This window comes from Leptidea sinapis, chromosome 6, assembly GCF_905404315.1.
Source record: "Leptidea sinapis chromosome 6, ilLepSina1.1, whole genome shotgun sequence".
Taxonomy (NCBI): domain Eukaryota; kingdom Metazoa; phylum Arthropoda; class Insecta; order Lepidoptera; family Pieridae; genus Leptidea; species Leptidea sinapis.
In genome coordinates this window covers 11,291,328-11,309,413 of record NC_066270.1, presented here as the reverse complement: position 1 = coordinate 11,309,413, position 18,086 = coordinate 11,291,328, and the positions used below count along the sequence as shown (strand labels likewise).

Here is an 18,086-nt window from a genome sequence, read left to right as displayed (position 1 = left end):
ATCACATCATCAAACAAGCACAAAAGCAATTTGACAGCCGCCAGTCCAGTGGTACCTTTAGAGTAGAGACTACAGAGTAGAGGTCAGTGTTTTAACAAGATTATAGCCGTCATGTGTCAATCTATCAGTGATGAGTGACTGCACGTTTCATACAATCGAGTGGTTCTGGTTCCCTTTTTTCAGCGTTTCGCTAGGCTGCTATGGCCTTGGACTGTCAATATTGTTTATAACTTTTACAAAATATATTATGAAAAATAAAATATTGTGTTATATTTGAAGTGTAATATCATTATTTATTACTTTTTAAATAAATATTGTGATTTATCTGAAACTTTTTGAATTAGATATTTCTTCTCCGTATGATAAATATCCAAGATGAGTAATCGTAAGTATCATAGAAGACGATTTACCGGCTTCCAATTTTCATACATCCTTTTAATAGATTATTTAAAATTTTTTAGAAGGCAGAGGTACTGCTAAACGTAAAGTTAAGCCGGTTGAACCGCAAGCGCAATCATTATTAGACTTCGATCTTGGAGAAGGCGAGAGCTCTGACGATTCCGATTTTCGTATTGAAGACCACCCCGAAGAAAGTGATGATTATTCTATAAACTCTGATGATGATGGCAAAAGTAAGTGTATTAAATAATTTACCTATTTTTTGGTAATATTTGTCTTTTTCACTTCCAGTTATAATTATAACTCCAATTCTCTGAATTGTAATCTCTCATAAATGTATTTCTTATTTGAGCATTCAACATTAAACAGCAGTTATTTTTTATGCAAGCTATTACAAGTTAAAAGTGAGGCCTACGGGTTAAAAAAAAAAATTTTTTTTAGAGGATGATTCAAAGAGTGAAAGCTCAGATGAGCAATCAGGTTCAGATATTGAAAGTGGTTACAAAAATACTACAAAAATGGGTGGAGAAATTTCTGTTGCTGATCTTCTTGAAAAGGCTAAAAATCAAGAGTTTAAGGTATGTTATACTAAATTATGTAGCCAATATTAGTTCTAGGTTGCATATAATTGATGCTAAAATACTTGTTGTTATACTGTGAGGTGAATATTGCTGGGAATGAAAGATTAAGGTGTCGCCATTTTGTTGGATTAAAGATTCAGTTGTGATCTTCCCTAGCCTCATAGCATTTTGGAATGAGAGAGCCATCTTAGAACTTCGAAATTTACTATTACCCCCATTGAGATGCTAGTGTGTGCAAGCGCCCACGGGGTATCTTGTCTGGCAACTTGAAACACCCTGGTTTCAAGCCCTTTTATTATTATTATGTGCTTAAATGTCACTGCTTGTGGCGGCGACATGGGACGGGTCGACCCCTTCCCTAAAATATGGCTGGCTCATGTGTCATGCTTGTGAACGGGCGCTGCTTGTGGTGGCAGGATGATCCTGATCCTGCCGGAGACTCGGTTTCATATTCTTAAAAGTTAATGTGTGTATATATATGTATGGATATATACATATTTATTTATTTATAATCGCTTATAAAATGCTCACAGAATACCTTTATTTATTTAGGGTAAGGTGTATGTGGATGATGCAGCTACTGTACTCAATAACTTTTGTATTAATTTACATTTACTCATGTAAGGCAATTTTACATATTATATTGTAATTTGAAATGATTTGTAAATTGATGTACTTAAATGTAATCTTGATGTAAAAGAGTGGCAATGAGTTTCTTTCTACTCCTTCTCATTAGCTCAACCCTTTACGAAGTAGCGGTAGATTTTTTTTTGACATTCATAAGTGTCATTTCCGTGACCTACGTGAATAAACTGACTTTGATTTGATTTGATTATGTTAATAACATACTGTGCTTATTGGAATCATTATAAGATACCATGTTTCCATTAAATCTCTTTGAATAAGAAAACTTATTGAATTAGGTGCTATTTTGCGGAAATCCATTATTACTCAAATGTTGTGCTCCTTCTTGTGTTAATATTCCTCTATGATTTGTCTTCAATCAATTTGACCCATGTTTCACCTCATGTAGAGGTTTGAATTACTCACAACATTTGGACTCTGAATAAGATTCTAGTTATAATATTATATATATATATATATTTTATATATTGTGTGGACTTTATTGTCCTTAATCAATAGCCATGCTAGGCTTACCCACATTTGTAACTTAAATGTGTATAGTAAAGATAAATATTTACTTAAAACACACCTATCTAAAAACAAGGCCACTAAAAATTTAATATTGTCTACAAGTTGAGACTCTCAATAGCATTTCATTCTACATAAGGATTTAATGAAGGAGTTAGGTTGGCAACATTAGCCGTACACCCCGCAACACATTATTGTGGCTTGGTTAGGAGTACTAGTACCTACTCCTATATATAAGTATCTAACTAATGTTTTTTTTTTTATTTTTTTTTTATTTATTTAAGGAACTAGTATTTACATTAGTATTTTACAGGTTTTTTTTATTGTTCTATTACATGTGACAATTATGGCATGGGTGCAAATGTTAAAGTGTTTTTGGTATACTTGGCACTTGATGGTTGATCTACCGAAATAGGCAAGTGCCCCAACACACTAGATTTTTCAGATAAATCAAAATTGAGAGTGGTGTACGGCACACAACGCCTTGACAAAGTTCTGAGCCTTATTTTGTTTATAAGATGGTTTATTTTGCATTGTCTTATAGCTTGTTTCAATAGCTTTCAGATAAATTCACTCAAATCATCCTAATTATAAGCAATATATTAATACACATAAAATAATACGGCTTGACAGACAGTTGCTCACGCGGAAATTTAACAGAGTGTTTCTCTTAACTTAGTGTGACGCTTCACAAAAAGGCCTCCTCTAGCTCTTTCTATTGGGGTCTGTCATGAGTCCCATTCTCCAGTTTAGGCCCGCCTTGAGTTTGAGTTCATCCATCAAGTTTAGAGCAGCTCGAATTGTCGGGGACCCAGTACTCTGTGAACGGCTGGATCACTTGGCGTTGCATATAGACGTCGCTTCATTGTGTGTCTTCTACCGCATTTATCACGGGGAGTGTTCCGAAGAGCTGTTTAACCTGATACCTGCCGCCGAATTCCACCTTCGCACGACACGCCACAAGTTAGGATATCATCCCCACCATCTGGATGTGTGGCAGTCCTCCACAGTGCGGTTTACAAGGAGCTTTCTTCCACGTACTACAAAGCTGTGGAATGAACTTCCTTGTGCGGTGTTTCCGGCACGATACGACATGGGTACCTTCAAAAAAAGCGCGTACACCTTCCTTAAAGGCCGGCAACGCTCCTGTGATTCCTCTGGTGTTGCAAGAGAGTGTGGGCGGCGGTGATCACTTAACAACAGGTGACCCGTACGCTCGTTTGTCCTTCTATTCCATAAAAAAAAATCCTCCCATCTTGTTTAAGGTCTCTTCTGGCTCCGTGTGCAACCTCTTGGTTACCAATTAGTAACGATTACCAGTGCGAGGCTCCTTTGCACAGGATCCGTCTAGATTATGGGTGACTCAGTAATGCATTAGCGTTATTGTGTTCCGGTCTGAAGGGCGCCGTAGTTTGTGAAATTACTGGGCAAATGAGACTTAACATCTTATGTCTCTAGGTGACGAGTGCAATTGTAGTGCAGCTCAGAATTTTTGGGTTTTTCAAGAAGCCTGAGTGGTACTACATTGTAATGGGCGGGTCGTATCAATTACCATCAGTTGAACGCCCTGCTCGTCTCATCCCTTATTTTCAAATTTTGCTCCATTTCTCCTGGCTGTCTCTCAACATAACTATTATCAGTTAAATAAAATATATATAATACAGTGTTTGAAGTATTTATTAAAAAAATCTTTAGTTGTAGTTGAGTGTGTAATTGGTTCCGATAGTTTCCAGATCTAGCCAATGTGTTGATATGTGCGGGCTGTCTTGGTTCAAGAAGTGATGATTTCAATGAAATTGTAGAATGTGATGGTTGTGGTGTCACAGTACATGAAGGTAATAATTTATATTTCCATTACAGTGAATTGGATTCCAGAATAACATTCCAAACCACATATCATTTAATATATTTTATACTAAGATCATTTATACATCTAGATAGACTATGTAAGCTGTGAAAATGTTGAAAAAATAGAATTTAGAACTAACCTCTATTTTGAGCACCTCACACACAATAACACAAAGTGTGTTATAAATCGCGAGTGTAGGACGTAGCTTGTTACGCACACAAAATTAATATTCCTGGCCTGTTTTTTTTGGTTGTCTAACAACAAGAGACTATATCTAGATGTATAAATTATCTAAGGTTTTATATTAATATATAATTATTACAGGAAATATATATTTTTATTTTATAGAAAGAAAAGACACATTTACAGTACAGTTTTCTTGAAGGACCTGGAAAAACTACATTAAATGTTTTCCTCGGTTTGGTGTAAATAATTGTTAAAATTAAATAATAAGTGCTTTAATCCAAGTAATTAGTGTTATCATTTATCAATAATTATTATAAATTAATTTAAGGTTGCTATGGAGTGTCAGATGTCACAAGCGAATCTAGTACCGTCAGCTCAGCATCCACCGAGCCGTGGTTCTGTGAAGCTTGCAAAGCTGGTGTCACAGATCCCAGTTGTGAACTATGCCCAAATAAAGGTAATTTTTACATACAATTTAGAAGATTCAGATTCCAGTCACGGGGCTTTTATGTTTTTTCTACTCCACTACTTTAACTGTCATTTATACAGCCACAATCAGTAATATAAGTACATAGTTTTGATTCTGCACCGGTCATTACTATAATCACTTGTAAATTCGTTAACACCGATCAAATGACACACTCTAAGCTTGGTGGTCTACTGAAACGTGACATTGGCTAGTTGTGGTGCCCCTTCCACAGAAGCCACTAGAACGAATAGAATGGAATATAAGTACATCCTTTATTGAGTCTTTGAAAATGTCAATACTCTATGGCCTAAAAAGCATTGTTTATTATACTATGGTAAAAAAAAAAACAAAAAAACACAGTTGTTCTGGTGCCACAGACAACTAAATCTAGATATGTTAGGTTCATAGAGATATTAGGTAATATGTAGCACATACTAATTTTATTATGTAAATAGGGTACGAGACGAACTGGACGTTCAGCTGATGGTAATTGATACACCATACCCATTACAACGCAGTGCCACTCAGGTTTCTTGAAAAACCCTAAAATTCTAAGTGGCACTACAATTGCGCTCGTCACCTTGAGGCATAAGATGTTGAGTCTCATTTGCACAGTAATTTCAGCTACGGCGCCCTTCCGACCGAAACACAGTAATGTTTACACATTACTGCTTCACGGCAGAAATAGGCGCTTTTTGGTACCCATAATCTAGCCGGCTTCCTGTGCAAAGGAGCCTCCCACTGGTCACACATCACATACTATATAACACATAATATTTTCATGTCTAATTCATTAGACAAAACATTTAAATGTCAACTTAAGAAAAATAACTGTTTATTACAATTTGCCAAGGTATTTGTATATTTCATTAATAAGAGCGGAAAAAAAGAATGCTGGGAGAGTTTCTTGCGCCGCTTCTTCGCTTTTAGAGCGCCATTTGTCTCCGAAGCGGTAGTAGTATCTAGTATATATTAGAAATGACATCAAAAAGATTTCTAAAGGAATCAATTTTGAGAAAATAAATGCCTTTTATGCCTTTAAACAATACATTTCCCGCCCATTTAAGCGGCATCTCGAATACTTGTGATACTTATTTATATATTTATTTATTTGTTTAAATTTTATTTTATTTAATTAATTACCTAGTAGTAGTAAAAATATTGATTGACGTTATATAGCTAGGTCAAAAATCGCTCGCGGCGTCATTCATTCAGGCAACCCACGCCACTCGTATTTTTTGACCGTCATTATACAACGGTTGCATAAAAGACTACCTATTATATTTTTACCAGCTGTTTGAGGCTTAGTAACACTAGACATTACAAATTTTTCAGGTGGCATTTTTAAAGAAACTGAAGTTGGTGCATGGGTGCACCTTGTGTGTGCCTTGTATGTGCCGGGAGTGGCATTTTCTGAGGTAATTCATTATACTTATATTAATCATTCCTTATCATTAGCAATCATTCTTATACTAGCGGCACGCTATGATGGCCGTTTTGACGTTTGTCCACTTACGAAATTTATTTATTACATTGATTTCTAAACTATATTAGGGTCCCGCGAACATTTATTTTTATAAGATTCTAATTATTGGTGTACTTATTTACCACAAAACACTGCATTTGTTTTTCGAAAATCAATTTTTTTAAAAATGAAATCTAATACGATCGTGTCACATAGGATCGCTGGCCAGCACAACTACAACCTTCGGCAAACTCGCGTCAATGCTCAATGCAAAGTCGTTGCTTCGAAAAGTACAAATTGTGAGTGCACTGCGATTGTGATATAATTTGACATGGCTTTGGATTTCTGATATTGATACTGTTTACGCCTTTTGTTGTGGATTTCGTTGATATTTCCGAACGTACGCAGAGAACTGTTCTAAACAGTCACACACGTGAGTTCGTTATACGCCTTTGTAAATATATCGGGGGGCCAATTTTACCTATAACGTCAGTGGTTGAACGCGTAGTTGATGCGCTTAGTATTGGACAACGAATTAAAGTAAACCTTTTTAATCAGGTACTACTTGCAACAAAAACTAATAGATTTGATTATATTTTTTTCGAGAATAAATTGACATTTCACATCACTATTATAATATGTCAAAACTATATAGATTATAATCTGATATCTTGTCAGTTCTCTAATGCAGAGGCTGCTTTGCAGCGAAGCCATCTACCTACTGGGTGTTCTTAGTAAATTATTCCATATCATATCATACACACTAGGCATTACTAATGTCTACAAGGGCTGTAATTTAACCATTGGGGTAGCGAGACAGTCTACTATTGTACCAATCTGAAGTTGGGTCTTCTAACATCTATGACTGTTGAGCTGAATTTACGGTGAGCGGTGCCGTCGGACAAGCGTAGCATGTTGTGTCGTACTATGATCGCGTACCACATTAGCAGCTCTTGTCTACCAGTCTCACAGGTAGGTTCGTAAAGCCAATATACGACCTGTATAGCCGAGTGGTTAGCGATCCTACCTACTAAGCTAGAGGTGCCGGGTTCGAATCCCGGTAGGTGAAAGCATTTATATGATGAATATGGATGTTTGTTTCCGAGTTATGGATGCTTAAATGTATTTATGTATGTTTATGTAAGTATATTGTATTAAATATATCATTGTCTTGTAACCTATAACATAGGCTATATATGCTTAACTTGGGGCAAGATAATTTGTGTAAAAAGTGTGTCAATATTATTATATAATAATATTATTAAGACAGTTGTCCCTAGAAAGCAGGGGCTTGCATAGGTTTTCTAGAAATATAAGCACTGTAGATCTAACTAGTCGTAGTTGCGTTTTAGTCCGACAGTACAAAGTTTTGAGGTTTAAATATTGAAGTTGTATATCGAATAACGCAATCTAGGGAGGCAGTCCCTAGATTAGGTATTTAGTGTCTAGAGTAAGATTAAATTTAATGATTAGCTCAATAAAACTTTGGTTATAAAAATTTAGCACTAAGAGAAGAAGAAAAAAAAAATAGAAAATACGACGTCATGAAAAGGATACTAGACAAAGAGATTATATTATTTATGTAGGTTCTTAACGAGGTAGGCACTGCCTATATAGTGTGTACGCCCCTGCTAGAAAATATACAAATTTAGAAAAAAATATCATAATATATTTAATTTTAAGGTGGAGCGATTGTCCGGGGTGACTTTGTTCGAGATGGCGTACTCCCGCTGGGGAGCGCGTAGCTGCGCCGTGTGTATCGATAGTACCCTGGCTCGTACGGGCGTCTGTGTCGGATGTGATGCTGGACTCTGCAAGACATTCTTCCATGTCACGTGGTATGGTAATCTAAATGTCCTTTTACTATGGGGAAACTCCATTAATATTTCAAATGTTTTTCTGGCACAAAAAAAATGTATAAGAGCTTTATGCAATGTCAGTCCTCTAGAATCGTGTAGACCATTATTCAAAAAAGCACCATCTGTTAACGCTTACCGGTCTATAATTAATGCATAAAAAATTTAAATTATGGCTAATAGATAAATGCTTTTATAGTTTAAAAGTAATTCTTTAGCCAAAAATAATAGTATTAAATGTAATTTTTTGAGAGGTACCTACAAACTAATGTTTATTTAATATTATAATATAATTAAAACTATGTAATGTTTATTAGTGACGAATAAATATAAAAATTCCAATATTGACAATCAAATATTTGTATGCCGATATATTGGCGAATTGTGCTGTACACCAATTAATTGTTTAAAACTATGTTACCACGATTCATACAAATAAATCTTTTCATTTCATTTCAAACTTTTGATGGAGGTAACCATTACATCATCAAAACTTACAGTTAGGTACCTACATGTTCATGAATTAATCTATTATAAAACAGGAAGTTATTTAGAAGTTTTCACAAACAAAAAAAAACGTTTAATCGTATATAGTCGCTAATAATTGTTAACACATACTCAGTTCATACTAGATGTCAATACACTACAGTATTCATTACTAACTTCATTATAAAGTTTGCATGCTCTAATAAGAAAACTTCTGTAATGTTTTTCATTATGTTTAAAGTTTTCTTGAGAATTACACTGTGATATATTTAATGGGATCACACCTTAAAGATTTATGCATAAAATCAATCGAAGTTGGCTTGGTCATGTACAGATGATGAATGACAGCAGATTGATTGCATAAACTAAGAGCTATTTTGGTTAAATACTTTAGTGTGTTTATACTCAATATTGGAATTTCTTTAGTGAAACTCAAGTATTTTTAACAAAGAAAAAAAAACATTGACTTATTTAGAAAAGCAGACAATTTGTTAACAGGAGTTGTTGTTGGAGTTATAAAAATAAATATTAAAGTACCCTCATTACAAACAATATTTGGAATATCTAGCTAATAATTATAGACACTATTATGGGTAAACAAAGTGTTAGAAAGGTTGGACCTGGGTGCACATCCATGAAAAGGGGTAGGTTAATATTACCTAGAGTAGGAGAATTTGAAAGGGGAAATTTGACGCAAGTGGGAAATAATATATGAAAAACGATATTCCAGTGGTCAACGCGAAGGGCTCTTAGCTGAAGCACATTCGGAGGAAGTAGAACAGGCTGATCCATTCTACGCCCATTGTCGGCTCCATTCCGACAAGACTTTGGTGAAGAAGAGGAAAAGGAATTGGTTAGCACTACAATTGAGAACGGAAAATAGGTAAGTGGTTAACAATTTGATGAGAAATTTATTTTCTAAATTTTTTCTACATTACATTATTCATCTGATGGAAAAGTAAAAACTCACCATCACCCTAGGACATCAGTTATATGTCTGCCAGCAATACCAAGAACCATGTGGTGTGTTGTTGGCCTTTGACATATATGTATAGTATAAACTTGATGGTACATGAGGCAAGAAACTTCATGTGCGGGATTTTGGAATTTGACGTAATTTCCGGCGGTGGAATTCGGCCGCTGGAATCAACCCGACTAACTTATCTGAGCACTCCTTGTGATAAATGCGGTAAAAGATGCAGAGATAACCTACATCTCTATGCAACGCCGAATAATCAAGCCGATCGGAGATGACTCGATTGTTGATGATTTGGCATAAAAAGGCATTTATTTTCTCAAAATTGATTCCTTTAGAATTCTTTTTGATGTCATTTCTAATAACTACTAGATACTACTACCGCTTCGGAAACAAATGGCGCTCTGAGAGAGAAGAAACGGCGCAAGAAACTCCCCCAGCATTCTTTTTTTGCGCTCTTTTCAATAAAAATATACAATGTACAGTGTACAGTCATTTCTATCGCTATAAAGAAATCATAATCTAGTCCAGGCTGTCCGATCATTTAGATATTCAGCAGTGGAGTAATAGGATTTAGGACAGAGCCATTTTTTTTATAAAACATTTAAATTTATTTATAGATAATGCCTTAACAGTGGCTGGGACTTTATTATAGAAGTGTATTAAATTTATTTATAGATAATGCCTTAACAGTGGCTGGGACTTTATTATAGAAGTGTATACATTATGTATCTTATGAAGCCTACGAGAATTAGTTACAAGCAATCCCTTATTTCTAGTGTTATAATAATGAAAATCACTATTAAGTGCAAAAAGGTGACGGTTTTTGTGAACGTATATTAAAATTTCATAAATGTATTGACAATGAACAGTCATAATATTTATTTCTTTAAAGTTTTCTTTGAGAGACTGTCTATAACCAAGCTGATATATAGCACGAACAGCTCTCTTTTGCAGAGCAAACACTATATCAATGTCAGCAGCATGACCCCATAGTAAAATACCGTACGTCATGATGCTGTGAAAATAACTGAAGTACACTAATCTAGCGGTCGCAACATTCGTGTACTCTCTAATCTTTCTAACTGCATATGCCGCAGAGCTGAGTCTATCTGCTAGATTATCTAATGTGATACCCAAGAAGACCGTATTGTCCACATGTTCCAATCTCTGGTCATTTATAAGTACGTTGGTTTGTGCCTCCGCTGTCTTTGGTGTAATGAATCGTAAACACTTTGTTTTTTACTGTTTAAGTGCAGATTATTCGTCTCAAACCAACGCACTATCTTTGAGAGTGCATTGTTTACCTCGTCATCAATATCTGGACGTCGCTTCACTTTAAAAATAAGTGAAGTATCATCAGCAAACAATACAATCTCATGGCTATCATCTACCACAAACGGTAGATCGTTAATATATATAAGAAACAAGAAAGGACCGAGAAAAGATCCCTGTGGAACACCTAATCCCACAGGTTTACCCGAAGACCGTTTGCCATTTACATCGATTATCTGAACTCTTTCGCTTAAATATGATTTTAACAGATTTAGGGCTCTATTTTTCACTCCATAATGCTTTAGTTTTAGGAGTAAAGTTTCATGGTGGACGCAGTCAAATGCTTTGGACAAATCACAAAAAATGCCCAATGCATCCTGTGACTCTTCCCAGGCGTCAAAGATGTGCTCAATGAGTCTAGTACCCGCATTAATTGTTGATAAGCCCCTAGTGAAACATGCATTTACAAAAATGCATTTGTAGTTGTTGAAGCAAAAGTTTTTAAATTTTTTTTACTAATAACAGGCAGCACTGAAATAGGTCTGAAATTAGCAGGGTCAAAAGAACTGCCCGATTTAAACAAAGGTATAACTTTGCTGTATTTCATGAGGTTAGGGAACACACCCTCATCTATGCATTCATTAAATATTATTGCTAATTCAGGTGCTATAATGTCAAGTATGTATTTTACAATATTAGTCGGATGGCCCCATAGGTCTTTTGTATTTTTTAGGTTCATTAATTTAAAGATTTTTATTACATCGCTTCCTGTAACATACTTAAATTTCAAATCAGTGGAAGATACTGGTACGTGTAATTTAAGCATATCATGTGCTGCTTTTGGTGAAGAGTTAAGGTCTTTGGTCGTGATAATCGGGATTTCGGAGAAGTATTTATCAAATTCACTTTCAATTTCTATTTCCAAATTTATAACGCGATTTAGCCTATACTAATCTTATTTGAATGTAATATAAAAAGTAAACTTTGGACCAAAGAATATATAAATACTAGGTACATAATAAGTGGCGGGACTGCCTAAGAAAAAATTGAAATTTAGTTTAGTATGAAACGTGCAGTGCAGTGATTTGACATAAGTTTGAAATAATTATTACAATAATATGGCGACGAAGTATAATCCGGCTAGGTTTGTTGCTAAAAACGTAGTGGATTTCGGCTATCTCCATTTTTTACAAGATTATACCCGTCATCAGTCAATCTATCAATGACTGCACATTTCATACAAGCGAGTGAATCGCTTTTTTCTTAGAGAGTTTCACTAGGCTTCTTAGTACTTTCATTGACGATAACTTACTAATTTGTTTTATTGCAGAAAAATAGAGCTACAGAATAAATTGAGCACAGACGCGCGTATCAGAATACAGAGAAAACTCGTAAAGTACAGGAGGAAATATGCCCAGCAGAAAGAAAACAGAAATCCTCCATGGGGTATTTATTTATAACCATTCTCTTTTACATTCATAATTTAAGTTTAATTATTATGCATAATTAAAGTGATAAACCTAAAGATAATCAATATTATTTGAGATTTATTTTATCTTGACGTCGTGTGCGGCGCCATCTTGGATGACGAAATTGCAAAGATTTGATTGCAAAGATTGCAAAGACAGCTGACAATTTTTTTTTTATTTAAGCCCTCTATTCACGAAGTGAAATCACCAAAGTCATCGACAAAATATCTTTTTTCTTACTAGGCGCCAGTTGAAATTGAATGTTGCCAAAGTTTTGGTCCCTTTAACCGTCGGCGTTAGTTGCAACTTGCAATTTCAAATGTCTCGGTCTTCATGACTGTGTTTATGTGTTCCTTTTAAAGGGACCGCAAGGTTTACGAGATTATTATTTGTTTTGTGTTACAAAAATTAAGTAATTAAAATAGCATTATATGTTCAGTACCGACACAGAAAATGGCCCGGATGCTGTACAGCAGTGCGTCCGCAATGAGGAAGTTCCAACGCAAAGCAGAGTGTATGGGTATCGATACTCATGCACTGGAGTTTCAAGATGCTCAGGTAACTATAGTACTTAATAACTTGATCACACGGTTCGATTTTAGTTGATTGGCTCGTTATTTGAACAGATCGAACAGACTGTCAACAAAATCGCAAAAGTAGGTCATAAAAGATTTGAAACTTTCTAGGTTATAACTTAGTATCCCTTAGCACGAGGGGGGGGGGGGAAGAGGAGGGAGGGGGTGCCTCCTCACCCCCAATACTACTCTCATTACAAGTTTATTATTATAATAGACCGTTCCCTATTAAAATAGTGTTGTGACCTATCCTTAAAATGTTGGGCGCTTTCAATTTAGACGTTTCGTGTCGGGCCGCTGTGGTATGTTTACCGTGCTGCTAGTAATATCCCGCTGCCGGCCCCCTGTAGTACGGTGGTTGACACCAAACGCTTAAATTGAAAGCGACATCAAAATTTAATGAAATTAGCTGTGAAGTCTATTCATCGCACTATTCAACACCAACATGAACACGTGGGTGCTTGCGACGTTGCCGTTTTGTTGTGGAACGCGCGCAGAATCGGCGCTGCGCTGTTGCCGCACAGCGCGATTTTTATGAAAAAAAAAAAACGATCGTCCGTGCGCAGTATGACTAACACACCGCTTTTGCACCGCAGCAGGCCGTCAAGAAACGCATAAATTGAAAACGCTCTTACAGTTTTAAGGGTTGGGAAGGTTCTATCTTATAAAAAATGCATAAAAGGCTTTTATTATCTCGAAATTGATTCCTTTAGAATTCTTTATTGATTTCATTTCTAATATACCAGATACTACTACCGCTTCGGAAACAAATGGCGCTCTGAGAGAGAAGAAGCGACGCAAGAAACTCCTTTCATTCTTTTCTTGCGCACTTTTTAATATAATTTACAATATTGTAAATGGAGAGGATAGAAAGGCAAAAACGCCTATAATTCTATTGTGGCACGCTCGCTCGGATGTGCACTTATTAATCGTTTGATATTTGGAGCTGATTTTTCCAGAAATTTCGATTATAATTTAAGTCTTCGAAATCTAGTCAAAAATCATTTTATTTTTTCCGAGAATAAATAAATATTATTATCTTATTTCTCATCGTTATATTTGTAGTAAAAATGATGGAATGTGAAGTATTACATAAAATCGATATCAGTCGAACCGTCTGAACATGTTCATCCATCCGAATTCGTTACAAACTGTGAGTGTGTTCCGTTACTTTGCTCGGTATTTCAGAAATAAACTCGGATCGTAAATTTTGGTATGTCGTGGCTCCATCTACAGGATCTACTTTACAGTTAGATAACCTGCTCAAACTTAATATTTGTATATTAGGAAATTGACGTGAGATGTCGCTCTTTCAAATATGTATAAACAATTTGATATTTTTAAAGTGATATTCCTAATTATTAAATTATTTGTTACCACAATTTTATTTATTTAATAACATTCCATACGTTACGGTTTATTAGTCTCATATATTCTTGAACAGTATTAACTTGTTGTTGATGATGTAGATGGCAGCACTGCGCGACGTGTCTCGTCGCTGGCACGTGCCGCCCGCGTTCTCGGTCGAGTTCGTCGGCTACTACCTGGAGAGGAACACCCGCGTGACGTCACTGCGGCGCTCGCTCGAGCGGCTCACGGCGGAGAATGACAAACTGTTGGCCGGAGATGACAAACTGAGGTCCGACTACGATGAGGTATAAAATAGAGATGAAATAATATTAACAGAACCTAGTTAACTGTCGCGCGATGAAGTTTGATTTTATACCAGGGATGGGAAAATATTGAAATCCAGTTTATATGTGAGACTAGCTGACCCGGCATTTATGTCATATAAATTATATTAAGTGTTCGACCGTTTATTCTCAGACTTACTATTTAAGCCGACAACCACGACCACGAAAAAGTCCTTTAAAGAATTGTTAAAAAAGTGTGTGTGGTAAAGGTTACTATAACATAAATGACTTTCTTGATGATACCACAGATTGGGAATGGAGCGACCGCCCTCAGGCTATTAAATAATAAGTTTAATTGTACAATGTTACTTTATAATGTTACTTTAATTGTAAAACATATTTTTGATGGAAAAAAAGCCCGCTTAGTTTGTTGCGCCCATTCTTCTCAGGCCTGAGGCATTCATTTTGGAATGGGTGGTAGATTTTTTGACTTTCAATAAGAGATTTCACATCCTATTTTGAATAAAAATATTTGAATTTGAATGTTTCGGGTTAATATAATATAGCAACAAAAAAAATTTATTAATTATAGCCTGTGTGTTATTCTGGTGTGTAAACTATATTATTGTAATATTTCATCAAAATCTATACAGTAGTTTTTGCGTTAAAGAAGTTCAAACATACATCCAGACATACAAACTTTCACATTTACAATATCAGTAGGATATATTTTCCGGTGTTCGCATTTAATTGTCCCTTGAACTTAAAAAGTTTCTATACATATAGACAAATCGCGTCGCATAAAAATAAAGCCGAATTAAGGAACATGCCTCAAATTACTCGATAGTAAGCTTTGACTGCTATATGTATACATTGCCGCATTTTTTCCAGTTGTTTAAAATAATCTTGTTCAACAAGCAGCAATGTAAAACATCTATTCAGTTCAGATTTGATTCGGACAGTGACACACGACTAAGGAGTAAAGAGTGCTTACATTGTCTTAAAGCACACTTTGTTTTTGAACGTCATTGCTTGAAACTAAGAAAGAGGATTAACAAAAACCAATGAAACGTCTTTTTTCAATTTCCGAATCATCTTCGTACTCGTTTCTTGGCTCGACGTTCTTATTACATCTTCTAATATATACAATTCTAGTGTCATGGTGTTAAACTTTGAACTCATCCGAAACGGCTTGACCGATTCTCATGAAATTTCGAGTGCATATTGGGTAAGTCTGAGAATCGGACAACATCTATTTTTCATCCCCCTAAATGTTAAGGGTGGTCCACACGATTTTTTTTTTTAATTATTTTGACATTTTTTTTTTAGTTTGATTATTAGTCAGCATTAAAATATACATACAACTTCAAATTTTCACCCATCTTCGATCAACAGTTACTTTTGTATCGCGATTTTAATATCGGCAATAGAACGTTTGCTGGGTCAGCTAGTAATATATATATTTCTTTTGTGCGTGTTGTAACTAAACTCCTAAACGGCTGGACCGATTTTGATGATTTTTGTGTGTTCCAGTGAATTTGAGATTTTATTTTCGGTTTAGACTCTCAATTCCGTTAATATAATATAATTCTTCTGCTCATGTGTATGTTAGTGAACTCCTCCTAAAGGCTGGACCGATTTTTAAAATTTATGATGTGTGTAGAGGATTATGTCAGTCGGGTCCGCTATTATTATAAAATTATTCTTCTCAATTTTATCTTTCAAGGCATCAAATGCTAACACGGCTGGGCTAGCTGACCTAGAATCAAACAAGCAATTTCTGAAGAAGTTGTACGACGCAATAATTGTATTGTGCCCGAAGAAAACAGCTCCTGCCATATTGATGAACACGCCTCTACTACCTCCTGTGATGCATCGATCCACGCCCAAAGTTACACCGCAGCAACTACAGAAACGGTGCGTATGTAATGTATTTTTTTTTCAAATCTATATATATTTGGACTAATCAGCTATGAAAATGGCGTCGTAGTAAACGATAGATCCGAGCTACATAAAATGTGCGAGTGGTATTGCCGATTTCGCGCGCTCGCTTACACTTCTAGGCATACAGGCCGTGAATTGAATCATTGTATTCGCAATCATCATCGCGTGTAAATTCTTTAGTAACTAGCCGAAATATACTCGACTACTAATGTGGCATACATTCTAGACAGATAAAAATGTTCATAGCGGGAATGGAACCCGCGGCCAGTTGTTTAAAAGGCTGACTTTGTAGGCAAACGAGTCCGTGGGCAAAGGTGGTTGGTAAGTGTGCACTTCTATCCCTGCTTTATTACGCGCATTTTGTTTGAAGGAATGTGATTCAATAGTTTGATTACAAGAAATTTCCTTAAGAAACGGAAATTTAGAGGATTTTGGATTACCATATATAAATTTTAAACTTAAAAAAAAAAACTAAATCCAGTCCTATGTCTAAATACCCGCATAATGACAAACTATAGATGCCTCCTTTGCGCACAGATCGTTCCAGCACCGTGGGCAGCTGGTGTTTGACATTACTGAAGTTTTAGCTGTTACTGAAAACGCAATTCTAAATACTAAAGTAACTCTTGCTATCTCGAATAGAATAGACATTTGAAATATAAAACCTTTTTTTAATAGATTTTTTTAATTTTTGTTAATCTTACATACCCGCTACCATAGTTAACTTAATACAAATGTTTCATAATAGATGTAGTATTTGTATATTAGAAAAGGAAAAGAAATTAAAACTGCATCTTCCAATAAGATACATATAAATCAAGTTTGAGACTGTTTATAAAGTAAAATCCAAATTCTTATTCAATTTCCGATCTGAAAGAAGTTTTTTTAAATTAAAAATAGTATATGTTTGAATGTGATACTATTGACGCCTAGTATTCCATCCGTATGACCAACTACTAGTCGCGCGAATGGAGAATGGGGTTATAAATGGCGTCTACTCTATTTCCTTCTCGCTCACACAATACTGCCGTCTATACTTGCACGTATTGCTGGTATATTTTGATAACATAATAGCTTATTATTAACTATACTGTCTAAGACTTAGATCTATAGAGCTTAGTTAGACTTTTCTCAGACTTTACGTAAAAGTTATCTCGTTGTGATAAAACGCGAACTTGACTTTTGTATTTGGCTGTGTTAGCTTAAGCTCAGTATAATTTTATCTGTCAAATGACTATTAAAACGAAAGCACAGATTATGCTAAGCTTACATACAATCAGCCAATCTTTATGTTAGTAAAGTCTGTGCAGTCTAAGTACGCTTTATAGATCTCAGGCTAATACACAATGAGCGGCCATTTGTAATCCCATTGTTTGTTCGCACCGCAAGTACAGTTCGTATATGTGAGGTTGGGTTGGTTAAGCAGGTCTATGTCTGTACCAACCGCGGCTGCACTTAAGATGGGCGTTGGTTTTCCTCTTAGCGACAATCCGGACGCTCGCCAAGGAAAAGTCTTGTCTACGTCGCTTGAAGGTATGTTGTTTTGTATGCAATAACAGTATATTAATGGTATTAACAGGATATTTATCTCTGTGCCAGTAATTTTTTTGAAAAAGAGGGTAGATCGATATAATAGCCAATAAATAACCTGTTGAATATTGTGAAAGTGACTTAAGTCCTGGATATTGAGCGTTGGAGAGAGGTATTATTAATTAATTAACGTAAACACAAAAATATTTGCATGATTGCCAATGTAGGGTTCTTGCTTGC

The 18,086-nt window shown here is 35.5% G+C and overlaps 1 protein-coding gene and 1 long non-coding RNA gene across 6 annotated transcripts in view; one reads left to right on the top strand and one right to left on the bottom strand.

Annotated features, from left to right (window-relative positions):
• Positions 1–18,086, bottom strand: part of LOC126965172 (uncharacterized) — a 73,350-nt gene that overhangs the window by 19,176 nt on the left and 36,088 nt on the right. The window lies entirely within an intron of this gene.
• Positions 166–18,086, top strand: part of LOC126964968 (PHD finger protein 14) — a 35,103-nt gene continuing 17,182 nt past the window's right edge. Inside the window, exons 1-13 of one of the 5 annotated variants that reach the window (XM_050808330.1) lie at positions 166–385; positions 462–632; positions 841–977; positions 3,859–3,967; positions 4,496–4,624; positions 5,972–6,054; positions 7,785–7,939; positions 9,174–9,326; positions 12,025–12,140; positions 12,603–12,721; positions 14,208–14,393; positions 16,099–16,289; positions 17,800–17,849. In XM_050808330.1, coding sequence (XP_050664287.1) covers positions 376–385; positions 462–632; positions 841–977; positions 3,859–3,967; positions 4,496–4,624; positions 5,972–6,054; positions 7,785–7,939; positions 9,174–9,326; positions 12,025–12,140; positions 12,603–12,721; positions 14,208–14,393; positions 16,099–16,289; positions 17,800–17,849 — 1,609 coding nt within the window. In that variant the 5' untranslated portion in view covers positions 166–375. Of the gene's footprint in view, positions 386–461; positions 633–840; positions 978–3,858; positions 3,968–4,495; positions 4,625–5,971; positions 6,055–7,784; positions 7,940–9,173; positions 9,327–12,024; positions 12,141–12,602; positions 12,722–14,207; positions 14,394–16,098; positions 16,290–17,742; positions 17,850–18,086 lie in introns of all 5 variants that reach the window. The other 4 variants (XM_050808327.1, XM_050808326.1, XM_050808331.1 and 1 more) reach the window with 4 other exon arrangements.